The sequence below is a fragment of the Phaenicophaeus curvirostris genome, chromosome 6 (assembly GCF_032191515.1).
Source record: "Phaenicophaeus curvirostris isolate KB17595 chromosome 6, BPBGC_Pcur_1.0, whole genome shotgun sequence".
Lineage (NCBI taxonomy): Eukaryota > Metazoa > Chordata > Aves > Cuculiformes > Cuculidae > Phaenicophaeus > Phaenicophaeus curvirostris.
The window spans coordinates 34,017,081-34,043,599 of NC_091397.1; the positions used below are offsets into that span (position 1 = coordinate 34,017,081).

At 42.7% G+C, this 26,519-nt stretch overlaps 1 protein-coding gene across 2 annotated transcripts in view; it reads left to right on the forward strand.

The window, feature by feature from the left end:
* EGFR (epidermal growth factor receptor) overlaps nucleotides 1–26,519 on the forward strand; it is a 158,535-nt gene that overhangs the window by 108,391 nt on the left and 23,625 nt on the right. For both annotated transcript variants that reach the window (XM_069859746.1, XM_069859747.1), the window contains exons 2-15: nucleotides 3,542–3,693; nucleotides 5,499–5,685; nucleotides 6,402–6,536; nucleotides 8,296–8,364; nucleotides 11,305–11,423; nucleotides 12,822–12,963; nucleotides 13,826–13,942; nucleotides 14,505–14,631; nucleotides 14,731–14,804; nucleotides 15,960–16,050; nucleotides 16,778–16,977; nucleotides 18,019–18,151; nucleotides 19,584–19,683; nucleotides 21,585–21,742. In XM_069859746.1, the coding sequence (XP_069715847.1) occupies nucleotides 3,542–3,693; nucleotides 5,499–5,685; nucleotides 6,402–6,536; nucleotides 8,296–8,364; nucleotides 11,305–11,423; nucleotides 12,822–12,963; nucleotides 13,826–13,942; nucleotides 14,505–14,631; nucleotides 14,731–14,804; nucleotides 15,960–16,050; nucleotides 16,778–16,977; nucleotides 18,019–18,151; nucleotides 19,584–19,683; nucleotides 21,585–21,742 (1,804 nt within the window). The remainder of the gene's footprint in view (nucleotides 1–3,541; nucleotides 3,694–5,498; nucleotides 5,686–6,401; nucleotides 6,537–8,295; nucleotides 8,365–11,304; nucleotides 11,424–12,821; nucleotides 12,964–13,825; nucleotides 13,943–14,504; nucleotides 14,632–14,730; nucleotides 14,805–15,959; nucleotides 16,051–16,777; nucleotides 16,978–18,018; nucleotides 18,152–19,583; nucleotides 19,684–21,584; nucleotides 21,743–26,519) is intronic.

Below are 26,519 nucleotides of genomic sequence, written 5' to 3' on the forward strand. Positions count from 1 at the left end.
TTTGCCTCTGACCAGAATGGCATTCACACTGTAGTATTATATATAGATAATTAGAGCGTGTATATTTTCAGAAAACTGATTTTGTAAGCAGAGAAATTGCAGGAATGGTGTTGTTCATCAGATGTAAGCAGGCCACTTTTTTCTTTCCAGATGTTCTAATTGGAAAGTTATTCAGCACCTTTGCCTGAGTTCAGTAATACTGCTGCAGGCATTTAGCTTGTTTTGTTTGGTTTGGGTTTTATTTGCTCAGCACATACTGCTTATGACCCGGGGAAGTTCACTTTTGGATATACCTAGATTTCTTTGTACCAAACAAGTATTCCGTCTTGTAGCTATTTGAGCAAACAAAAATTGTGCATGAGAGGGAAAGCTCCTATAGGGTGGTCTCACTGATGCTAGTCATATACTGTTGAGATCTTAACAGGAGCAACCTATTTTCCTTTGCTGTCTGGATCTTAACAAATATTTTGTCTACGTCTTCTGTTTCCTGCATAGAGGATGTGATGGGCCTGATGAAGGGGACAAGTGGTTTTGCATGTGGCTTAAGACACCTTTGGTAGAGAGCTGTCAAAGTGCTATTTACTCTCAGAACAAGGGAAGAAATTAAGTCCTGTAGAAAGTAGGTGGCCAACCTGAAGCCTCTCCAGAGCTTGTTATGTCTGGGTTTCCCTCTGCAGCTTCATGAGCTAGCAAGCTCCTTCCATTGACTATTTGTTCCTGTCTCCTCGCTGTCTTCAGAGCTGTTTCCAATGCAGCAGTTCATAGGCTACCATGGCAAACTAAATCAGTGAGCTTTCCTGAGCGTAAAATACCCTCGGCTCATTTATTTATTTATTGTTCTGCATTATTTGTAGCTTGGATCAACTTTTTGGCACGGTTTACTGAGTGGCCGCTTGGGAGTGGGGAAGCGAAAGAGTAAGCATGCCCTCCTCCTGCTCTTATCAGCCTTGACCTAGTAAGCGGTGAAAAAGTCCACGTTTCTCAAAATGGCTGAGCCAAGTTCAGAGGTTCAATGCTTGTCTGATCCCAAGGGAGCACATTCACATGTGTGACATTTCTCCTGTGGCTTATTTAAGTGAACTGGATAGTTTTGTTGCACAATCTGACTGGTGCCAAGCTGCAAAGGGTCTATCATGGGCGCAGGTGGCCAGGAGGCTCCTTCTTCAACCCTTCCTTCAGTTCAGAAGTAGCATAAACACTGCAGCTTTTGCATAGGGCCTGTTGTGAGTACCAGGGAAGAACTTTGCTCTTAATGCTGGATAAGCAGTGAGAGCATCAGGTTATTTGTTGACCCTGGAGACAATAACAGACTGACACTTCTATGAGCAGTCTAAACTGCGCCTGCTCCTGCATTGTAATTGGATGCATTTCTAAATCACACTGTTCTAGAGATCAGATCTGAGGTGCCTAAACTGAACCTCCAAGCTGAGGTTTTGAACCATCCGAGAATATTTTATTACTCCTCTTTTCCTTGCTTGGAGGATAACACTGCTTAAAATTCAAGACAGCCTCTGGGAGGACTCTGACTTTTCCAGTCAGTTCAATGCCTCTTCACCCTTGTCCTCAACAACAACATCTTTTGCTGGGCAAACCAGCATATGACAATATCTCTAGCATTCTGCCTTCAAACTGTGACCACTCTACAGAATAAGACCCCTACTGTGGCTCTGGTTAGCTGATAATTTGTGGTCCTCTTACTTGAGGCTGAGGAAGGCAAATTCAGATTTTAAGCATGAATGCACTGGAACAGTTAGGTGTGAAACTGGAACAGAAAAATGTCACTCAGAAATTTCTCATCTGTTACAGAAATTCAAGGCAGATGTACAAAGGCCATCTTCTACACTTGAGACACATGTAGTAACAAGCAGCTTAGATGGTGTAATCACAACCCCTGTTAAACTGTACCCATTTACTAGCAGTTGCCACTGTAATCCCAAGCACCATAATGTTTAACTAGACATATAAATAGAAATAACTGAGGAATGTGAGTGAATAGCCTTGCTTTAAACATGGACAGAGAGTATTTAATATGTTATCACTGTAGGTCCTTGATGGTGATGACTGTGCTGAAAAGTAACACATGTTCAGTGAATGGTTTTGACGATTGATACGTGTATTCTTATCACTGCTGATAAAGTTATTTTTCCTACTAATAAAACATCAATTGTTCTGTCAATCTTCAACAGGTGTTGTCTTATGTTACTAGCTCTGAAACTTATTTCCAGCTTTGTCAAGAGTCTTTCTTTTTTACTTTATAGCACCCCACACAATGGTGTTCCAGGTTGTGGCTGGTGATTCTAGGAATTATAGCTCTACAAAAGTATATTTTTTTTTTCTTTCTCTGAGTTAAAAGAATGCAATTCTTTTGGTGTGTTAAGGAAAGCGATGAAGGTAGGCTTGGGTTGCATTACAGTAATGATGAGATAAAAGCCTCCTTGTGCTCCCACTGAATAGCAAAGCTGGGCTGAAGCTTTCCATCTGGGAGGTCATGTGAAGTCTTTTATGATATTGCCTTCTGTATCATTCTCCTTTCCTCTGTATTGGCATAACTCAGAGATGTTTTAATTTTAGCTGTGTAAGGATAGCCCAGGGAATGACTGGAAGAGTACAGAGTTTCTGGGGCTTATGTGTGGTGTTTTTTTTTAAAAGCAATTTGCATTATGCTGTTTTATTACAATCAAATGTAATGGTGATAGCTTTACAGTTCCTCTATGTTTAGTAAAGCCAAGTATTAGAGTTTCAATGGGGACTAATTTTTCCACCATACCATTACAAATGTTCATAATCTCAGTGGTGCTGTGTATGACACCACTTGCTTCCCCATCAGTAAAGCAGACTTAGGTGGATATGTGTGCCGAAGATGAATATGCCATATCTCCTGAATCTACCATCCTCCCATATGTCAGAGCGGCAAGATATGTGTGAGCCCTGGACGTTCAATTTGGTCTGAAAACCCAGGCTTGTATCTTAAGGGGTCCTACGGGACACTCCCACCCCCCCAGGCTTCCTCCCACTAAGTATTGTAAAGGGGCCCTCAGGGAAATCACCTTTGGTGATAGCTGGCGTCTTCCCCAAGAGCCTCATCTTGGACTTTTTTTCTATAACAGAAAGTAATGGAGGGTTATTCCAGCACTTAATTCTGGTATATCTCTGTGCCTGGGAAAGATTGCATGCTCTCTACACTGTTGCTATTAGAATCATGCAAGCTAACAATTCTTGTTTCTCGTGAAAGTTTCTTATGTTTCTTTGAGAGTGACAGGGCACTGGAACAGGCTGCCCAGGGAGGCTGTGGAGTCTCCTTCTTTGAAGATATTCAGAACCCACCTGGATGCATTCCTTTGCTGTAGGCAAACCTGCTTTAGCAAGGAGGTTGGACTAGATGATCTCCAGAGTTCCCTTCCAACCCTTACCATTCTGTGATTCTGTGAATATATGCTGATGCTTCACATACTGTGGTGCTTGTAAAGATGGGTGAGCACCAAGTCATTATCCTGTACTTATTCTTGCTTTGCTTCATGGAGCATTCTTCTTTCCTCGACAGTTTGTCAAGGGACAAATAACAAGCTGACCCAGTTGGGACATGTGGAAGACCATTTCACCAGCCTGCAGAGGATGTATAACAACTGTGAGGTGGTACTGAGCAACCTGGAGATTACATACGTGGAGCACAATCGTGACCTCTCTTTCCTGAAGGTCAGTGTTCTTGGCCAATGTGGCCTTCCCTGCTAAAGGAACACTACTGCATTTTTTATGTGCAAAGGATCAACTACCTGTAAAATTCTGTGGTGATCTAAAGAACATAGCTAGGTAATGTCAGAGAAATTGCAGATCACAGTCACAGCATACCTGTAGGCTACAGGATACATTCAACCCTACTATACTAAATCAAATAGTCTGAGAAAGAGCTTTTCATGTTCTTGCCAACCTGTGCTGGCTGTCGTACAAATGAGTTTATTTATGAATATAATTTATCCTGACCCACTGCCTCACTCCTCAGAGGGCAAAAGGCTTTGTGGTACTGTTGAGCAAAGCAGATCGCAAAGTGAATGACAACCCACTGGTAACAGATTTTGAAATGTGGAGGCCCTTACCCTCCCCGTGACCCTTCCGCTACTGTGGGGTGAGTGCCTCCTCAGGCTGCAGTGCCCACATCTCAAGCAGGCAGGCAGGCAGGTCCTGTGCAATAACTTGCCACGTGGATGCTTTGTGCAATCTTCAAGGTAATACTCTATCATTGACATGTGTGCTATTCCCATCTCAACATTTGTTTTGTGCACACATGCATGAGTGACCATGGTAAGCTCAGAGGGGAACAGACAGGAGATGGATGTTAAAACACAGCCACAGTATGGGGAGAAGCGCTGTCTGCTCTGTGGACCTCCAGGTTCTCCACCAGTAGAGACTGGGCAAGGGGTAGAGCTGCCAGCAGCAATAGTCTCACACCTTAGGTTATTTTTTTCTATTAAGGTGTTTTAAATGCATTGCTTTTTGCATGCAAGTTATCAGATTAGGAGGTTTTCAAAGAAAGAGGCAGGAGATGAAGATTTTCTTTTGACATAATTACATGTCTGATATCAAGAGCTCTGTATGGTAGCTTTGAATAAACAGGTCAGTCCTCCAGTTTGAAAGGAATAATCTCTTTGTGTGAGCATTTCTTCTCAGGGAAGAAAGAAAGGGAAAAACCCCATTTCATTATAGTAACAAGTAAGAACATCAGGAAAGAGATGGTTCAGATATATGGGCTACAAATATACGTATCAATACAATAATAAAAATGTATCAGTACAAATAATAGGATTGCCATTTTCTTTCCCAAGCACAATTTAACCCTGGAGCTCAGTGTTCCCAGGAGCATAACTCACTAGAGGTCTTGAGAGAATAGAAAAGTAGCCTAAGTGGTAACCTGAGGGTTTTTAATTTATAGTGACTTTTGTAGGGGATAGAAATGCACACATTTCACAGTACAAGTCAGGAATTAACTTACATCCAGAGGCAGTCTTGTCACTTGTCTTGTCCTGTAACTATTTATTACTTAAGAGGGAGAAGGTTACCTGATCTTCTCCTCTGCTGAGCATTAGAGCATCCAAAACGGAATGAGCACAGAAGATAGAGTGTAAAAACCGCAATCAGATGGCATCTCTATCCTGCCAATGTTTGGAGGCTGGGCAAGTATTCAAGGGAAGCATCACATTTGGTGTCCATATCATATATACTAGCCCTGTTTTCCTGCATCCCCTAGGCAGCCTTATTTGCCCTTTCCTGGAGACAGAACAGGGGTAGCTGCTTTAAGGGTCAGTTTATACCTGCTTAGACAGCAAAGTTTTTGTCATAGTCCCTTCTTGTTACTGGATTTATTTATTTTTTATAAGATTATGTGGTTTATTGTTCCTTAAGTTTGAAAGATTGTGGGTTGGAGGGGTGGGAGGAAGAAAGCAACGCTGTCAAGAGTAGAAGAGTGTTATGGATTAAGCACCATGTTTCTTCTGTTATTCTCTCAGACAATACAGGAGGTTGCAGGCTACGTGCTCATCGCACTTAACATGGTGGATGTCATTCCCCTAGAAAACCTCCAGATCATCCGAGGCAATGTGTTGTATGATAACTCTTACGCCCTGGCAGTTTTATCCAATTATCACATGAATAAAACACAGGGACTTCGAGAGCTGCCAATGAAACGACTATCAGGTGAGATGAGAGAGGCAAGAGGTAGACACACCTGTAAAGGAAACTTCAACTCTTAGGTTATTGGTTTCAAGATCCAATTGAAGATCTCCTCTCAAAGTCATATTCCATCAAATTCAGCTTTAAAAACAAAGATCTGAATGTAGTTTTGCAGTTTCCTAATTGCTTTCCTGATGGCCAGCCTTTTTCAAAAGATGAAGAAAGTTCATTATTTCCCATTTTGAAAAGACCAGAAAATTCAAAGCATCAGCAGGGTGGTGAGATTTATTTGTGTCCCATGAAATGGCAAAGAAGTATCTGCTCATTATTTTGCATTATTGATTCCAGTGCCTGCATGTCAGTATTTTCTGCTAAACTCCAGTGGGAGCTGGTAGTACATGAGTTAAGGTCATACACAGTCTCTGGCTGATGGTCTCTTGCTGTGCACACCAACACTGCTATTTCTGCCGAGTATAACGGCCGCTGGAGCTGGCACGAGGCAGAAAGCCACATATAGTAGCATCCTAGTGGCATCCAACAGCAGCTCTCCTTCCAGAATCTGTCAGGCTGAGCTTGTTGTTACTTGTACCATCAGGAGTGCTAGTGCCATGCATATTGTCCTTTTCTGTCAGTGTAGTGTGACTGAGGTTAGGAAACATGTTTTATTTCCCTTTCTTTAGATCAGAGATAGCAGACTTAGGCAATTTGCTTCACTTACAGTTTTTTTTCTTCTATGGCAGAAATTCTCAATGGAGGGGTTAAAATCAGCAACAATCCTAAACTGTGCAACATGGACACTGTTCTCTGGGATGACATCATTGACACAACCAAGAAACCTCTCACAGTGCTTGAATATGCGAGCAACCTGTCTTCTTGTGAGTATTAACTTAAAAAAATGCTATGCACTCCCCCACTTCAGAGATAAGAACAAACACCCCTGTGGTGAGTTTCAGATCCACTAAATCCTGTGTGTACAGCCACCAAGCCCTGTTCCAGGGGAAGCCCATTCGTTTCTTCACCACTGGCCTAGGATGTATGGTTTCTTGGTGGTTAGATCCTTAACCAGTAGCTCAGTGAAGTTCTTGGGAAAGCTGCTCCTGGTTTCAGACAGTAACCTACATATGTGTTTCTTCAAAGACAGCTCAGAATAATGTGCACTCATTTGTTTTCCAGCAGTCTTCTGTTTACAGTATATGGCTCTGGTCTAGAAGACCCATATGGGTACCTTCATGGAGCTCCTGTGGAACTTGAAGTCTTTTTAGCACTAATGGCCAAGTTGAGTGCCATAAAACTCTGGTGTTTTGGGCTGCAAGGATTATCCTTGCAAAATGGATAAACAGACAGATAAATCTGATGTTTTAGATCAGCAGAGAGATGGAGCATATATTTAAAAGTTTGTGTAGAACATGCTTTGAGTGGGCTCAAGCTAATCCTTCAGCCTTACAAGTCCCTTGTAGAATCCCCAGTCATTTCATGGAAAGGAGAGTTTATTTTCACTTCTGAGCATTTCATTTCTGGCACTGTAAATTGGCAGAAAAACATATTTTCTTTATCTTCATCCAGTTGTGTAATTGCCTGAGAGCTAATAGCCAACTTCTGTGTTGACATATTTTTCTGCAAAGACGAAATCAAGGAGTTGTGAACTATACAAGATAGCACAAGAGTTTGGCTCTAAACACCACAGAAATGTTAACCTTTAACTTTTCAACTTGAAAAAAAAAATTAGTTCTTTGGTCCCGCACCAAATCAATCAACCCTTGGACAAGTACTGGCATTTGTTCAGCTATTTGATGGGTGGTGTGGAGGTGGGAGAATCATGTGTTATTAGCAGGAAGAATCACTCTAGTAGGAAATGCCTCTTAAATTTAGTGAATTCCAGATTAATCTGCTTAGACAGCCATTTATGGTTTTAATAACGACCCTGTAATCTAAAGTAAGTTGTTTCTCTGGGACATTGCTTGTCATTATGTGAAAGAAAAAAGAAAGAGAAGAGTAAGGAAGGAGGGATGGGAAAGAGCCCAACACTGAACCGTCAAGTTCAGGCAGGGTGTCCGTCTGCCATGCCACTTCTCCATTAATTGTCCTTATGCCAAGAAGTATTTTTGGCAGGAGGCGGGAGGAGGGTGTGAAGCAGACAAGTCGAATTACTTTGTGGTTGGAGTAGCTGGCAGTTGCCTGTGAATCCAGTTGGGTTTGTTTTCTTTTTAGAACAGCGTTGTTCAGAAACACTGATTTACATGTGGCCTGTAGCGAGCAGCTGGCACATGCCCGGCCGCAAGCTGGCGGTGACTTGCTGTTGCATGCAAACTCCAGCAGAAGGGCCAGCTGGGCAGTAGCTGGGATTCCTGTTCCTGGGAAAAATATGCATCTTTCGTAAGCTAGGCTGGCTGGGTGTTGTGCTCACTTGTTCAAAGGTGTGCAGAATTGCACGTAGGAAGCCAGAGATGAACAAAGGATAAGGGTTCAAGGTCCAGCTTTCAAAATTTTGAGCACTGAGGTGCTTATTTTTGAGGTGCTTCCTCCCCTGATTTATTTAGAAGGACAGCTCAAGTCTTTGTTTTCTGTGACTCATCTGATGTTGTTGTTGTTGTTGTCTGTGTTTATAGAATATCATACTCTGCTCTTGTGTTTTAGGTCCCAAATGCCATCTGAACTGCACAGAAAACCACTGCTGGGGTCCTGGTGAACAGAACTGCCAGACATGTAAGCCTGCAGATTAAGACATATTTTGGGTGCTCTGATATACTAAATTTCTATCTACCAGGAAAAAAAAAAAACCCCAACCCTGTCAAGTGCAAATTAGTGGCACATGTTTCACACTTGTCCTTCTCTGCATCTGACTGTACTGGAACTCCTTAAAGCACACCATGGAGTGACGTGGCCTGCTTCCCTCTCTGCAGAGATGTAGTCATGAGAAGGCTGGCCCATGCCCACTTCCTGAGCAACTCCGTTTCTGGAGGGGAGATCTCGAGTTGGTTTGACTTGTGTCTGGGTTTCCCTGCAGATGTGCTGTTCCTGCAAAGGGAAAAGACTGCAGCTGTCTCCCACGTTGAAAGCATTTGTCTGTCACCCATGACCTTCTCCCATCTGCACCTGAGAGTATTTATTCTTTAAGTTATTTTACTATATAAGAGAGAATACAGTGGCTGTGAGGCGAATTGTTTGCCTCTCTGCTGTTCTTGCAGGCTATTTAACAATACTTCAGATTAATTTCTACTGTTAGAAACAACAGCACGGCCCAATTTTTGCTGGCTTTAATTCCTCTTTTTGGATTCCCTGTAGGTTTCTTCTGTAAACATGAAAGATGTTGCCTTTGTGTGGGCAATCACACTACACACACTACTTAGGGGCCTTTGGAAGGCTCTCTGAAAATATGTAGCCACTTTTTCATTTGTAAATGGAGATATTTGGCATTGTAAGGTTGTTCAGTTTGGTTGTTATGTTTTACTGTAAAATTTTGCAGGTAGGATGCTTGCCTGATATTAAGAGAGTTACGGAAACATCCATTTAGGAGTGCTTGAAATTTTGCAAGGCTTTGTTTCTCCTAAAGTAAAGGCTGAGGAGGAAGCCCATCTCAGTTTGTTTTGATACTTCATTATTTTCTTTTTCTGTAATAAGAAGGGAAATGCACTGTTTCTGATTATTTCCTACTGGTTTTGAGTAAAATATAATGGAAAGACTGCTGATCTAGACATAGTGCAAATGTTGTTGGTACGCTATCTTCATTTTTCCATTGCAAATAATCACCTAAACCTAAATTTCTTGCTTGCAAGTATCAGACCAAATCTGTAGAGCTTCTAGAACTTAAGGAAAAAGTAACATATCACTTTTCTGTCTTCTTTTAGTATAAGCTGTAGGGTTTTACAGTCAGACGCTGAGGCTCCTGAGGTTGACAGTGGCTGTGTACACAAAGTCATTCCCAGGTCGGTTCCTGCAGTTGAGGCTGCACAGCTGTCCCAGGGGCTTGCAAAATCACAGGTCTCATCCCTGCAATCTTCCAGCATTTATGCACTCTTGCTTGCTTCAGGAGGATGACTAGGAGTGCATAAAGCAAAACCGTTTGCGGGCTCTGGCACTCCTCTCCAAGCATTTGAGAATCTGGCCAACTGAAAATCTATCCCATATTTCCATATGTTGGAAAGTTTGGGGTGATACTTATCTTGCTCCTTCAAAAAAAGTGGGATATTCTGTATGAAATAGAAACGTTTGCCATGATACATGTTTCCAGCAGGAAGCTCTAGTCAATAGCTATCAAAGTGATGAGATGTTTTACTCTCCTGCTGATGCTTGTGGAAAAAAATGTATCAAAATACCGTCAATGTAGAACAGTGTGCCTTTTATTCCTCTGTTTCTAGTTTAACGGAGGAGTTGCTATCAGATAAGCTAGTACATATTGTGCAGATAATCTGTTTCCTTCAAAATACAATATCTTGCTTACAGGCCTGAGAGAAAAATGAAAAAAATACATTTTGGATACAAAAGTGTGTAATTGAGAAAGACAGGAAATATGAATTTTAAAGAATGACTGCTATATAGCCTGTAGTGGGTTACGTTTCCTGATAATTTTCTTTTAATTAACAACCATCTGGTTTGGATTTATAGGAATTCCTGATAGTATTGTAACATTTGTGCCCAACTAGGAAGTTGGTAACATTTGCTGTGATGCACAGCCCAAATGCTCAGGATGCTGTAATGCAGAGGGTTAGCCATCAGGTTTCCCTTACATCTTATGTCAGGGTCTATGTATCTATAATTTTTTAGTAGAGAGCAAACCCGTTTGGGGTCTCTGGTGCAAACACAGGCTAGCCATTAATTTCTGTGTTTTGTTGTTGTTTTTTTTTTAACTATTCTGATTATCATTTTCTCTGCTTTGATATTTAAATGGAGATGATTTCCCAGTTCTCAATAAAATGTTACAGGCAGCTTTTTCTTCCCTGCAAAAAGCTGAATCAGAGCCAGTTCTTCCTCTAGGTTGCTGCACTGGTACAAACCCCATGGGAGTTAAGTAATGAAGATAAGATTTGGCAAAAAAAAAATTGAAACCGAAAGGAAAATAATACAGTATGCATATGAAACCAGTTTGTCGTCTGTGTCTTCCCTCTCTCTACAAATTTTAGAAACGTTTTCAGTACACTGAAGGGATCCTAACACCACACCAACAATGTACAGTTTCCCATTGTAGTACAGTCCCAGAAGTTCACCTGTTGTGTTGTTTTTCCCAAACCTTACACCAATAATAGCGGAGTTTCTCAACAAAATGGAGCCAAATCCTGCTCTGTTACCCAACTGTAAGGTGCAATGACTCCAGAGTTTTTCTTGGTGTAGGCATTGATGCCACAGGAACTTGGATGCTCTTTCTAAGCAGGACATGGTTTGCTTGCTGGGACTACAGTGCTTAGCACCTTGCAAAAGCCAAGATTATTATGAGCTGAATACAGCCCCTTCTCACTGCTGCTCACACCAGCTCTCACCTCTCCTGAGCTTTGCCCTTACATGAGGACAGAATACCCAACCCACAAGGAAAATGTAGCACAGATCCTCCATCACACCTTTTCTCCGTATTTCTTGATCTCATTGCAGCAAGTACAGTTTAAACATTCTTAATTCCTGATGTGTTCTCTTTTTTTTTCATGTGTCTTCCAGTAACAAAAGTCATCTGTGCCCAGCAGTGCTCTGGCCGGTGCAGGGGAAAGGTGCCCAGCGACTGCTGCCACAACCAGTGTGCTGCGGGGTGCACAGGGCCTCGGGAAAGCGACTGTCTGGTAATGATGCCACCACCACTGCTTAAATCCCTGGCATAGCAAGGCAGACTTTCAGCTGCCTGTCCTCAAGCCTTCTGCAATCTCAGGGTGCCTGGGGGCTTCCTTGCCTGGGTTGTTGGTGGGAAGGAAGAGGACATGAACTTCACAGCGCTCTTAGCTGGTCCTTACTGACTCTGCAGGTGGACCTTCCTAGCACGTGCCAAAGCAGCATAAGTGCATTTGAAAGCCCAGGGTTCAAAGTTATTGCGTAGCAGTTAAGTGTTTGCTGTAGGGTGATTTCCCCACGTAGGCAGGTCCCCAGGCCCTCAGCTGCCACAACAGCACGGTGATTTCCTATGCTAGCACAGCCTTGCCTTGTGCTCCTTAGTGCTAGTCAGTAATAATCTTTGTTTACTAAAGGAAGAACTTGTAAGGGGATTAAGATATGATGGATCTTTTTTTTTTACATTTCCTTGAACTTCAGACATGAAATCAAGATTTTCCTTTTTAGTTTTCACTTGCCACAAAAGCATTTTGTTTGGCAGACCCTGCGGCAGTAGAGGGAAAAGGAGCCACGGAGGGCTTTTTTAGGAAAAAAGCATCCTATTGCTTTCCCACAGGAGTTTCAAGGGGTTTGTGCACTCTGTGTTTTTAACTCTTCCCCACATTGCACTATACTTCATTCTGAATTGAGTGACACCTGAGTATTTGGCACAGAAACTGTTCAATCCGGGTGATGATGGTGTTATCTGTATGCCTGGTCTCCTTATAAATTGCTTGGATGTGATGTCCTTGCTAGTGCTCACAAAGAAGACAGTTATTCTCTCTCATCTGGAAAGGCATGGGAGAAAATAAGGGAAAAGAGAGTGATTATTAATTTAATCCAGAATTAGATTGGAAGAACCAACTTGTCCTTCATAAATGCCTGCTAAATTGTTCCATTACCTGCAGTCAAATATAATGGCTGCAGTTTAAAATTTAGCCAGAAAAGTCAGTAATCGGCAGGAAAGGACTTGATTTGATTTAGGTTATTAAAAAGCAGCTGGCCAGGAAAAGTGCTGTTTGTCTTGATCTGGTTACTGCTTGTAGGAAAATTCTTCTGTTTAAGGCATGCAGATTTGCCTCTGTTCCCACGTGAATCCCAGCAGCTCTCTGCCTGACTGCCAAAGTTTCTTGTTCAGAACAAGAAAACCTCATGTTCTCTCTTTTGTTTTTTTAAATATTAAACTCGATTGCCCAACCTGAAGCAACCTTTTACCTTGAAAGCATGAGGGACCATCCCTGTAGGTGCTTGGGGTTTCCCTTAAAGCTAAGCAGGAAACAGATGAGCCCATCAGAGTGTTATTAAAGAGCTCACATAAAACCATTGTCCCTTTTTAAGGAGAAGGTAGTTTAATGGGTGGTGGTGTTCAACAACAGGCATGCCGCAAGTTTCGGGATGACGCAACATGCAAGGATACATGTCCCCCATTGGTCCTGTATAACCCTACCACCTATCAGATGGATGTTAACCCTGATGGAAAATACAGCTTCGGAGCCACTTGTGTGAGAGAATGTCCACGTAAGTTTATTTCAGGTTGCAGCCACAAAGGAGGTGGGGGTTTGGAGGGAGGTGGGAAGGGGCCTGTGTCATCTCTCTGCATTATGGCGAAGTGCAAGAGGACTTTCTTGTTCTCCTCAGCTTCTCTGGGAACTGGGAACAGGTGACAAAAATAAGAAAATATCTGGGAGAGAAGACAGCCTTTTCGAACTGGCTACATCCATCACCTTCCCTGATTTTCAAGTGTTTTTGAATTTTGACTTCTGAAGATTATTCTCTTATGAAAATCTTATGAGAATCATCAACACAACGGCCAAACAAGTCATATGTGATCAATGCGGACCAAAGCAGTATCAGCTCTTAACTGATTCTAGATTAGAAATGTCATTGGTTTAAACACTCCCTCTCAAGACCCATCATCATTGCTTTCTTTACAGATGCTTGCATATTATTTCGCAGTATTCCATGTCCATGGTATCTTAACCCACAATGACTTATATGTAAGAGAGATTAGCATACAGAACTGATATCCCTTTCTGAGGCTGACCATTGCCCTGTCTGGCCTTTGGCCTGGATGAGTGAGTGTAGGTGAGGGATCAGAATTGCCATGTATTGATGCTGAATACGGCACTGCTGCACAGCCTGACCTTGGCAATGTTGTTTTATCCTTCTGTGACCATTCGCCTCTCTGTAAAGAGATGATAGCATTGTATGTCCCTCTGCCTTCAAAGGATGTTTGTGAGAATTAATAATTAATGCCTCGACTTTACTAAGTATGCCAAAAATTCAACCCCCTGTTTTCCTCCTACTATTGAAGTGCCTGTGCAGCCCCCACTGTGTACCTCCCATATTTCAATGACCTTTGTATCTATGTATTTTCCAGACAACTATGTGGTGACAGACCATGGGTCCTGTGTTCGCTCATGCAATACTGATACTTACGAAGTGGAAGAAAATGGTGTTCGGAAGTGTAAAAAGTGTGATGGGCTATGCAGCAAAGGTATAAAAAATCATGTAATAAACCAGTAGGTTTTTGAGATGATAGGTAACTTACTAGAAAAACAAAATACTTGCAGTTCCGACCTTAAATTAAATGTAAATTCAACATAAATATACAATGATAGCTGGGAGCTCTTGACAAGTGATTTGATCAGGAAACATGGCTGTGGATCATGGTTTCCAACTGGGATACACTGCAAGTACAGCAGATAAACTGTGCATCATGTGCATGTGTATCTTGCACATCAGCATTATCCTTCATTTGTCCTTCCCAGTATCTCATCAAGGGGAATAAAGTGAAAATGAGAAAGAGACAAGGGCATATGCCAGAGTCTCTGTGCAGAGATGCTTGTACCAGAGCTGCACAGCTGGGCAAGCACAAGGTGTTTATCCTGTGATGCTTTCTGAAAAGCAAAACTAGGCAAAAGATGTATGATCTTGCAGTGGTGAGTTTGGCCATATTGGAGTGCTTTCTGGACTAATGGCATTTTCATGTTTATTCCTTTCCATGTGATTGAGCTTCACTCTTCTTCCCCTTGACTTTTGTATATCCCTTTTAACAGTGTGCAATGGCATTGGAATAGGGGAACTTAAAGGGATTCTCTCAATTAACGCCACAAATATCGACTCCTTCAAAAACTGCACCAAGATCAACGGGGACGTCAGCATTCTCCCAGTTGCATTTCTAGGGTGAGTTGCCAGCTGGTCACTTAGCACTGGAGGAGAAGGTCTAGGAAGAAATTCAGGCTGAGCCCTTCTTTTCCCAATTCCTCATTCTGTGTTTTTCAGTGATGCCTTCACGAAGACTGAACCCTTGGACCCCAGGAAGTTGGATGTCTTCAAAACAGTCAAAGAAATATCAGGTCAGCAATGATTTTTAAGCTGAGATGTTCTGTGATTGGTACTGCCAAAAACACAAAGGGAGAGGAGGGAAATTTTTTAAGTGCATGGTGAGAAATACAAGCAAATGTTTTCTGTCTCTGGGCTGCCAGAGGTCGCTTTCCAGAAGGTGGTCAGCAGCACTTTGCCAGCATTCCACCCACGTAACCATACTGCTCTCCCATCCAAGGTGTGTGGTTTGGCCTGACCAGCCCTTCTGCTGAACTGTTAGTCCTAGCAAAGAGTAAAAGCAGAGGAGATCCTCAGCCACCCAAGAAGTATGTGGTGATGCAGAGGCATGCTGCTTTGGCTAAAAAAAGCCGAGGGTGTTTCTATTTGTGGTAGACCTTTCAGCAGCTCCTTAGGGAAGTGTGTTCAGTGGCTTGCGTCATCCTCACGAAGACACCCTCTCTAGCTCTTCCTTGGGGTGACTGTGTGTCCATGAGCACAAAATGTCCAGTGGAGTACTCAGCTGCTGCCTTGCACAAAGTATCAATTAAAAGTTATTCTGTTCAGCCCGTTATAAAATGAGCATAACATCAGAGCTATGCCCACAGACATAACTACAGTTCCCCATTTCTTTCTCTCTTTTTAACTTTCTGGTTCCCTTCAGGGTAGACTAACCCTAGAGCTTCAGACTGCAATTTCCCAAGTTCTCCCTCAGCTGAGAAGGGAAATTTGCTTGCCATAGCAAATCCACTCCAAGCGGCTGTCTGTTCTGCTCCATTCCTGCTTTCTCTTCAGTTTTCCAGTTCACCGAGGGCAGCTTACGAATGGGCCAGAATAGTGTCTTTCTCCCACAGTACTGGATCCCACAGTCTCTTGGCTAGGGTATCTGCTGGCCACAGCCCTTGTCACTGGTGGCTCAGTGTGGCAGGATGTACAGCTCACTGAAACACTTGTATCTTGCTCTCCTAAGCCCTCATGGTGGGCTAAGAAGTAAACTGTTTATAAAACAGGGTTTAAAAATATCTCCCTGCTCCCTAGAATGTCATCCTTCACTTTGAGATTCTCAGATAAGCATAGGGACTGCTCAAGTGCCTTCTCCCCATGCAGGAGGAGCTTGAGGAGGAGGTTCTGCTGCCAGTACTCAGTGTTGATATTTTTATTATTATTTAATCTTCTTTTCTTCATTTCAGGATTTTTGTTGATTCAAGCCTGGCCCGATAATGCTACTGATCTCTATGCTTTCGAAAATCTGGAGATTATAAGAGGCAGAACCAAGCAACAGTAAGTAAATCACATGCCAGAGTGACCGTTAAAGAAATTCTTTAGAGTTGCATTTGTCTGAGCACACCAAGGTACCAAGCCGTGGAACGCAAGTTTCCCCAGGCTGATGCAAAATCGGAAAAAGCCTGTGAAGAGAGAAGCACCATCTTTGTAGTGGTTGGTATTGTGCCCTGGGAAGATCAAATCTGCAGCTCTGTGCTGTGTGTAGAGTGCTGTGCTGAGCCTTCTCTAAGACCAGGCTCTCTCCCACTAGCCTGGAAGCACAAGCAGGACAGAGAGCGTTCTTTGCAGTCCAGGGCAAGTTACGATGTGATCAGAGGCATTTTGGGATCTGAGGTAGCTGGAGAGTTGCAGATGGCTGCCAGGCCATGCAGACACCAGCAGTGCCCACCTGGGCTTACCCCAAGAGGAAGCATGGCTTGGTGGACCAGTGCAAAATAGTAGCTGCTCTACCTACAACCATTGTTGTACATCATTTACTTGACAGAGTTCACATGTCCTGCCAGTTTTAGCTTAAAATGGCCATGCAAAACCAGATATGAGTATTGCTGTTGTTTTATGATCGGTATGTCATGTAGGGGGCTGAGCAAAATCTTGCTTGAACAAAATTGAGTTCACAGCAACACATTTGAAAATCAGAAGAAAAATGCTCTGAGTTAAACTCTGCTTACTAATTCTCTTCCTTCTGTGGTTTTTTTTTTTCTCTTCTTCTCCCTGTTCATTTTAGTGGCCAGTATTCCCTTGCTGTTGTTAACTTGAAGATACAGTCCTTGGGGCTGCGCTCCCTCAAAGAAATAAGTGATGGAGATGTTGCAATTATGAAGAACAAGAACCTCTGCTACGCTGACACCGTGGACTGGCGCAGCCTGTTTGCAACTCAGAGCCAGAAAACAAAGATTATACAGAACAGAAATAAAAATGAGTGTGGTAAGTCAACACTGCCTTCCTGTCCCCTGCGGAAGTGTATGCTAAAATGCAAGAGTAATTTGAGCGAGGCTTTTTTTCTCTCTCTCTCTCTCTCTCAATCTCTCTCTTCTCCTGGCTTCAAAATTTATCAGTGATACTGCTTTAATGAAGGTGATGAGGGAAAAGTGGGATTTTTGCCCACAAAGAATGTTGATTTCATGGTGTCCAGCAGCTGGAAAGGAGCTGCTTCATCACTTTAGGCATAGTGAAGCTACATAGGTTGAAGGACGTAGAAACTAACTCCAAACATTAGACTTCTTTGACAAGGTCAAAACTGTTGTTCAAACATCCTGCTGTTGACTAAAGTGGCCCCTGGGCCAAAATCTAAATATTTCTTTTTGAAGAATATGAATTTGTTGTATTTTGGAAACTGATCATAGAATCACAGAATGGGTTGGAAGAGACTTTTAAATACCATCTAATCCAACCCCCTGCCATGGGCAGGGATGTCTTTTGCTAGACCAAGTTGCTTACTGCCGTGCTAAACATTACCTTGAACACAATCATGGATGGGGCATTTACAACTTCTCTGTGCAACCATTCCAGTGCCTGACCACCCTCATTGTAAAGAATTTCTTCCCTATATCCAACCTAAATCTACCCTCCTTCAGCTTAAAACCATTGCCCCTTCTTCTATCTCTCTCCACCCTTCTTTTAAGCCCCCTTTAAAAGAAAATGCCCCAATAAGGTCGCCCCAGAGCCTTCTCTTATCCAGGCTGTACAACCCCAACTCTCTCAGCCTGGTACTGGTTTAGCTTTATTATACAAATATTAAGCTGTCCCAGAGGAGCTCATACTTACTTTGAAAGACCAGATGTCAGGCTTTGGAAATGAAGAGAAGTGTGCTTATTCATTTTCCAGGCTGCCAGGAGCATTCATGTCTGCTTTGGAACAGGCTGGATGAACTAGCTGGTCAGAATGGAGTCATTTGCAGTGCTGTGTTTGCTCTCTCCCAGCCTTGAAGTTCATGGGTTTTTTTCTTCATTTCTGTTTTTTTTCCAGCTGCTGCCAAGCACGTTTGTGACCCTCTGTGTTCAGATGTGGGCTGCTGGGGCCCTGGACCCTTCCGCTGCTTCTCCTGCAGGTTTTTTGATCGCCAGAAGGAGTGTGTGAAGCAGTGCAATATCATGCAAGGGTAAGGTGTCTGAGGCGTGCTTGAGGTTTTGGCAATGACTTAGGGGGCTTGGGGTTTTAGAACATGTTATAACTAGGAAGAAAGGATTTCACCAGCTTTGCACAGATGTTGTGTGAGTACGGTACCTAAAAAGAGGGAAAATCTAGCATCTGAGGTAGCTCTCCTTCCCCTTTCAACATTGCTTAGGATTTTGCTCCTTTCACAGTGATTGCCATGAAAACATACCCTCAAACTCATGAGGAAACTTTCTGGAGGCCTATGGGTGCTAAGCCTTACACTTCCTTCCCCTGAGAAATAAAGGAGCCTAAAGCCCCAGTGAAAATCCAAGCTATGTCTGTCACGTCAAGCAGGCAGAAGCTAGAACCAGTTGCGGTCGCCAGGAGCTCAGTCACTGCTGTAGCCAGGGCTTTGCTGCTTAGTAGGCTTCCTGACTGCAAAGACGCTCTTATATTTGCTCAAATGAGTGACTTGCCCTTGCAATTTGTGAAGTTGCAGTCAAGGGAGGGTGAGCTTTCATCCAAAAAGCATTTGGAGCAGCAATTTCAGGCAAAATTATTGCTTCAGCTTTGCTCAGGCTGAGGAAAAATATATCACTGCGTGTATGTCAGGACTGTGGCTGGGATTTTCAGTCAGTTCAACAGATGCTGTAGGCAAGAAAGGTGTGGCAAGCACTGAAAATTATTTTCTCTTAAAATATATTTTTAGTAATTTTAAAAATATTTTTAAATAAGTCTTTCAAAGTTTGACTCAAAAATCAGGAGTAATAAGCAAGTATGATGCTCCTGATGTTTCTATTTCGCTAGCAACTTGCAGTTCAGCAGCTGTCTTTTTTGTAAGTGAATTCCCTCCAGCAGCTATTATGACCTGAAGGGCAGATCTAGGCATTTTTTATGTCAAGTGATGGGTAGATTTAGTTTAATTAATAACACTATTACTTGAAGTGGAACAGCTTTATTACTATTGAAACCATCTGTTCCCAACTTTCATATTTTAATGATTCATTGTGTGTTGTAGGAAGGGCACGAATTTAATTATCAGTGCATTGCTGTTTCCTAATTATTATCTGGAGCCTTGGAATCTCTTGAACTGTTTTTGCTGATCTCTTTGCATCACTACCATTTAAGAGCCTTTGGAAATACTGCAAATATTCTGTGTCATTAGCTTAAAAGAGAAAGTAAACTAATTTGTAGTGTGCGATCTGGAGTGCTATGTGTTTCTCTGTCAAACAAATTTCCCTTGCTCTTAGCTCCTCTTGTTTGTGCTGAGCAAGTGCTGCTGGTGTAACCAGTAGGGTCCCCCTGTTCCTCCTCCTGTCTCCACAGCATCATCCCTATCTAAACTGGAAAAGACATGAAAGGAGAGACAACCATAATTTATCAGTTGCTAATCAGCCTGGCTTTAATTATTTCTCTTTTTGTTTGTTTGTTTTCAGGGAGCCGAGAGAGTTTGAAAAGGACTCCAAGTGCCTTCCCTGCCACCCTGAGTGCCTGGTGCAAAACTCAACCGCCTACAATGCAACCTGCACTGGACCTGTAAGAGCAGATTCAGCTTAGCAGATGTGCTCCTCAGACAGTGCATTAATACATATTTCCCTTGTTGAGATAATCCTGAGGTCTCATTTAGCGTTCTCCGGGATCAGGCGGAAATGGGGGGATTAGAGGGCAAGATCTAGGGGCAGAGGAGCAGAAACAGGAGAGGGAACCTCAAGGTATTATTCCTCTTTCGTTTCACCCATCATATGTGTAGTCCACAGCCACAGGCATTGTGGGCCCTTTGTTTTTCGGATCTTTTTACAGAGGAAAAACTGTAAAACTTACTTACTTATGTGACAATACAGTAATTTGCTGAACATTTCAGGAACGTGTACTTACTGGCCAGCCAAATTGGTATGAACAAATTAAATTTTCTTGTTCAGAGGGAAAGAACTGTTACAAATAGTGGAGTAAAACAGTAGGATTTTGCCTTTTTGAAAAGCCATGATAAAAATGTGATCAAAGTCAGGTACTTATTCAGGAGTATTTTTTCAGGAAGCAGTTTTCACTTAAAACCATGTTCCCTCCTCTAGGTAGGGTAGAGTAAATACTTATGTTCACGTAATTGGAGATGTAAATTATATTCAAAGAAAGATGACTGAAACAAAACAATCGGATTTTCAAACTTGTTTAAATAATTTTATAGTAAAGCTCTTTCTACAAAGTCAATACAGTGTACTTTTGCTAGTCATCCTGAGTCTTCATCAATTTTGTTCTTCTTTAATATTGAGAATATTTTTTTGCATTATGAAATGCCCAGTTTGCCAATGGTGCAAACTATTTTCCTTTTAATCAGATCGAACTTACATGTTAATATGTTGATATGTTCACTTTTTTATTGTAATTGAAATCAAATCTTCCACTTCCATCACAGATCCTCCTCTGTGCTCCTTAAGAGTATTCTTTAAACACTTGCTTTGAAACACTTATTCTTGCTATTCCCTGCAGCTAGCAAGTGTTTCACCCTTGCCCATCATCAGTCTGTAGAGTCACTGCTCAGTAATCTGAAGTATTTCCATTCTCTCTTCTAGCTTAGGTCACATGGCCTAAGGGATGTTATTAACATTATAAGCTCCTTCAGGCAGGGACCGCCTCCTTGTTCCATATTTACCCAGTGTCTATTATTCAGTCTATTAGAGTGGTCCTTAGAAATTACAGTAATTAAAATAATCTTCCCATTGCATGTCATACTTAGTCCCACTGAGACCTGCACCGTGGACCTAATCTGTTTTTTCTCCATAGCACAATTTGAAACAGAATTGCTGTTTAGCCTGCTTTAGGATATTTAGGGCATTCCTGGTGCTCATATAGTCGGAATAAAAACAGTTCTGCTGAAAGTGGCCAAAGGCAATGCCTTTAAAGACAAACTAAGTGCTTTTCAAAGAAAAAAAAATGCATGGACTCCCTGGGTTACCTTCTAATCCCCTGCTTCTCCCTAACAGAGGAAAGAACCTGCGCTGAGAAACTAGAAAAATAATGATTTGAGGCCAGTACTTCAGGGAGGTGTCAGCAGGTCCAGCTCCGTCATTTTAAATCATGTGGTTTTAGATTACACCAGCAACAGCCAGGCTTTCTGCTTTTCACCATATGCTTTATCAAGGCATCATTAAATTAGTCCCTATTTTAAATGAAAAATGCTGACTTTCCAAACAGGCAGAAGGGAAGGAAAAAAAAAGCAGCCACACTGAAACTCAAGAAAATATTGCCTTTTTTTACATCAGGTACTACCTTTTATACCATCCATACTACAAGAGGAAATAGTTGCAAGAATATCAGGTAGCAAGGTGACAAAAACAGATGATGCTGAAAACTTCCATCAAAGACGTTTAGATTTATTTTCTGAATTTCCTTCAGGACAGACCTGTGTAAGGGTATTATAAACAAGCTCTTTCTCTTTGCAGGGTCCCGACAATTGCACCAAGTGTGCCCATTTCATAGATGGCCCCCACTGCGTGAAATCCTGCCCAGCAGGGGTTCTGGGCGAGAATGACACCCTTGTCTGGAAATACGCCGATGCGAATGCTGTGTGTCAACTCTGCCATCCAAACTGCACCCGGGGGTGAGTAAAACCTCAGGCTGAAGGGAAAAGAAATAGGGCAACAGTTCATCTTGGGTTCTTTCTATTCCTGGTGGTCCCGTTTCAAACCACTGAGGAGAAACAGCAAGGGCTGAGAGAGGTCAGGAGTACACAGGTAATGTAAGCAGAGCGCAGTGGACTTTGTAAATAGCAAGAGTTCAGTGGCACTTCATCTTTACACAGAAGGCAAAAAAAGTGTTTTAGGGGATTTGAAACAAGTTTGTTTGTCGATTTAAATAGGAAACTTCCTGGAATTTTACAGAACTCTCTCACCACTGATGCACCTGGCTAGGTGCTCTGTGTTTTTGGGAGGAACATCAGTGACATCTTGTGGATGCTGAGCACTCGGGGCTCATTTTTTTATGGGAAATCCCCGTGGGGGATGACAGTGATTTTCTTTCTTTCCTTCTTTCCATAGCTAGCACTTGGTCCAAGTTTAAAGTCTTGCTTGCCTCCTGAGTGTGGCTTTATTAATGAGCTTCATGATAAACCAAATCTCTATGAACCGATGTTGTCCTCATCTGGGAGCAGGCTTAAACCGCCACCTGTAACGAGCTGTGCATTCAACTGTATTTAACTTATGCGGCACGAAGTAACAGGTCTCCTCTCCTGGTTTCTAGCCTTCAAAGGACATTGTATGAGCAGTTAGAGGTTTTGGGGGCTGGAGACTTAGTTATCAGACTGCGATGCTTTCAGAGCGAAAAACCAGCCCACAGCTGGTGTCCTGTTGTTCACAGGCCCCTGCTCTGTACCCTGCCAGTCTGTCCAATCCAAAATCCTTTTGTAATATGCCTGTATTGCAAGGGAAAAGTTATAATGCTGGCCTCCCATTATATTCAGACCAACCATCACAGAATCACAGAATCACAGAATAACCAGGTTGGAAGAGACCCACCGGATCATCGAGTCCAACCGTTCCCATCAAACACTAAACCATATCCCTCAGCACCTCATCCACCCGTGCCTTAAACACCTCCAGGGAAGGTGACTCAACCACCTCCCTGGGCAGCCTGTTCCAGTGCCCAATCACCCTTTCTGTAAAGAATTTTTTCCTAACGTCTAGCCTAAACGTCCCCTGGCGGAGCTTGAGGCCATTCCCTCTTGTCCTGTCCCCTGTCACTTGGGAGAAGAGGCCAGCACCCTCCTCTCTACAACGTCCTTTCAGGTAGTTGTAGAGAGCAATGAGGTCTCCCCTCAGCCTCCTCTTCTCCAGGCTAAACAACCCCAGCTCCCTCAGCCGCTCCTCATAAGGCCTGTTCTCCAGCCCTTTCACCAGCTTTGTTGCTCTTCTCTGGACTCTCTCCAGAGCCTCAACATCCTTCTTGTGGTGAGGGGCCCAGAACTGAACACAGTATTCGAGGAGCGGTCTCACCAGTGCCGAGTACAGAGGAAGAATAACCTCCCTGGACCTGCTGGTCATACCGTTTCTGATCCAAGCCAAGATGCCATTGGCCTTCTTGGCCACCTGGGCACACTGCTGGCTCATATTCAGTCGGTTGTCAACCAACACCCCCAGGTCCCTCTCCTCCAGGCAGCTTTCTAGACAGACTTCTCCTAGTCTGTAGCACTGCATAGGGTTGTTGTGCCCCAAGTGCAGGACCCGGCATTTGGCCTTGTTAAACCTCATGCCATTGGACTCTGCCCAGCGGTCCAGCCTGTTCAGATCCCTTTGCAGAGCCTCCCGACCCTCCAGCAGATCGACACTTCCACCCAGCTTAGTGTCGTCTGCAAACTTGCTCAGGGTGCACTCGATGCCTTCATCCAGATCATTGATGAAGACATTGAACAGGGCTGGAAACATTTCACTGTACATTCAACTGCCACATCATTCAAGAGCAGAGTGCCCATGCCCCCGCCTTCATGGAAGAAAGAAGATGAAGGGTTAAAACCCCAAGTAATTGTTCTTCCTACTGCTCTTAGCAAATTCAGTGCTCTTATTTTCAGCTGGTAGCTGTAACAGCCATGTGAATTTGCCATGATTTACAGTGATTCCCCACGTGTTTTGTTACAGCTGTAGTCAAAGCTTATTGGGGCTTCCCATCACACTCCTGAGAACAAGTGTTCTCAGTTGAAAAGGGATCTTAATAACTCTGCTTATTATTAGTTATGTTAGTAGGGAATACTAATACAAACTGGCCACAGTGATCCAATATCCTTCTCCTTGGCCACATGGAAATGCAGCTGATTACTGGATCAGCATAATGGGTAACTACATCTGAACAAGGCTTTCCACTGTGTAGCCTCGGTAGCGAGATCAAACACTAGACTCAATGAATGCAAACTTGGAGGACATTACCAGCCAGGTGTGGATGTAACAGCGAGCCACGCCGTGGCTCTTTGTGCACAAGCAAGTGCCCCGAGCAGAATTAATCAGAAAAATCAGAGCCTGCCTAGCTTTAGCGGTGGTTGGGTGTAACAGGAGTCTGGAAAGTGATGAGGTTGGGTAAGGAGTGGGGTCTTTTAAGACTGGAAGTACCCAATGTATAGCTCAGTGTATTTGGCCTTGTGTTATTAAGACAGAATATAAAAAGTAGTAGATGTTTCTTCTCTTACATGAAAGAATTGGGCTAAGTTGGCCACAGTTATATTGCTGGATGTGCTCAATGGCCATGTTCAAGTTGATGCCCAAATGTGACAGAAGAAAGAGCCTGGATTATTTAGGGCTCAAGAGAGCCAGAAGAAGGTAATATTACTCAGTTTGCTTTGCTGAAGGGACATCTGAGGCCAATGACATTGATGAATAGAGAGACGATGTCAGAGGCATAATCTGGAAATGTGCGGTCTGGTACAGCATTGTCCCTGTGTAGGCAATCAATCAGTAATGCCTCTTACTTCTCTTCACGCCTTTCCCTCATTGTGCTGCAGAATGGGACCTATTCAGCAGCGGGTGGAAAACAGCTGTCTTGCAAAATTTTTGCATACTTAGAAACCACAGTCTCAGCAATTTTTGCATGACAAAAAGCAACAACTTTATTTCTGTCCCTGTCCAATTTCATGGCTAGAGCCCGCAAAATCTTACCAGCATGATTAAGTGTGCTGACTTCATGCAAGTAGTCATGCAAGTAAGGGTTTCCAAGATCTGGCTCTATTTTCCTTATTTGAAGAAGCTGCAAGTAAAGAGCACTTCCTTTCCCAGCTGAGCTTTGTCATGAACTTTGTTTTTTTACTTCAGGTGTGCTTACTGGTAGTGCATTACTTCTTTTGTATTGCCATGATGAATCCCATCTAGTCTCATTTTCTTGCTGAGTCAGTTTTTCAGCCTTCATCAGAAAACAGAATGCAGGAAGCTGCTCCTGCTCAGCCAGAAGATCCCTTCTCTCCCATTTCTCCTATAATCTCTTGGGAATTTGGTACATGAGCTTCCTTTTGCTCCGCTTCTAGTACAGCCGAGAAAATGCTCTGATGTCTCTAAAAGAGACCGGCATCCCAAAAGCTCTGGAACTACCCCATTCATACCTCCAGCAACTTATGATAAACACTAGCTTAATTAATCTGCTTGGGTTTGAAGGATTTGGTTTTCCCATTCCACTCTCCCAGAGCATGGGAATTAAATTCAGCCACGGCCACAGAGGTGGAAGAGCAAGGGGGAGAGAAGCCACCACTGTAGCTAATAGCACTGCCTGATACATCCTGCCTCCACAGTCACTACCAACACTATGTGTCTTCATGTTAAATGCCTAGGGGTTTTAGAGGGGAATGAGAAAGCAGCCAGGGGGTCAAGGGGGCAAGATCGGAGCAGCATAGCACAAATGTGATGCCTTTATCCCAGTCTTAAGGTTAATGAGATAGAAAGGGCAGAGGAAAGTTCTTGTAGGGCTTTAAAAAGCCCAGTGGTTTTCTGTTTCTTTTACAACTGTGGAGTAACTTAAGGTGTTAGAGCATGAGTTCCCTCTGAAAGGGCATAAATCATAACAACCTGGCTGTATTATATCAAATTAGGACCTATGGGTTGAGGAGAAAGTTGTTTATATCTTAATGGATTTGGGAAATAAATAGCTGTGTCTGCACTGGGGTAAGTAATATTTATGTAGAAAGATGAAATGCTGCATTCAGGATGCATTAGTTTTCAGGGATTGTACACAGCGCTAATTTTCCAATAAGTAGAGAAATATTTCAGAGACTACAACCCCTGCTACATTCCATTTGATATTTCTGTAAGATCTTGAGGCAGTTCATAACACAAGGTCACATTTCTCATTTTTGTGTCTGTAAGCGGAAGAAAAATGATTTAGAAATGGAAAAAGTGATTGTTTAGATTCCATAAAAGCTGAGTTACTTATGTTGGGTGTCATCATAAAATTCCACATTAAGAAAGATAGTTCTATTTAGTCCTGGGTGGACATTTGTCATAGACTTTTTCTTCTTCAACTTGTGAAATTAATCAGAAAAATCACATGGGATTTGAAAAGCTCAGCTGATCTGTCATTTTCTTTCCAAACACCTCTTTCACTTTATCCCATTAGACCTGATATTGATGGATTTCTGTGGCAAATAATTTTTAAAAAAGAAGGAGACAGATGAAAATCTACACTTCTCCTGCTTCTGTTTTCTGGTGTAGGAAAATAACTGCTTCATCATTGCTCAGACTGTAGATACTATCCCCTCAGCCAGTTTAGTTTACTGTCAGGAGGTGCATGGAGGATGTGCCATCATAAAGTAGCATGGCAAACCAGAAATTTTAGGAAGAGATAACTTGCGGGGCCACAGTCACATTCTGAAATAAAGTGAGGTCTTTCAATTTAACATACTTAGCAGGAGA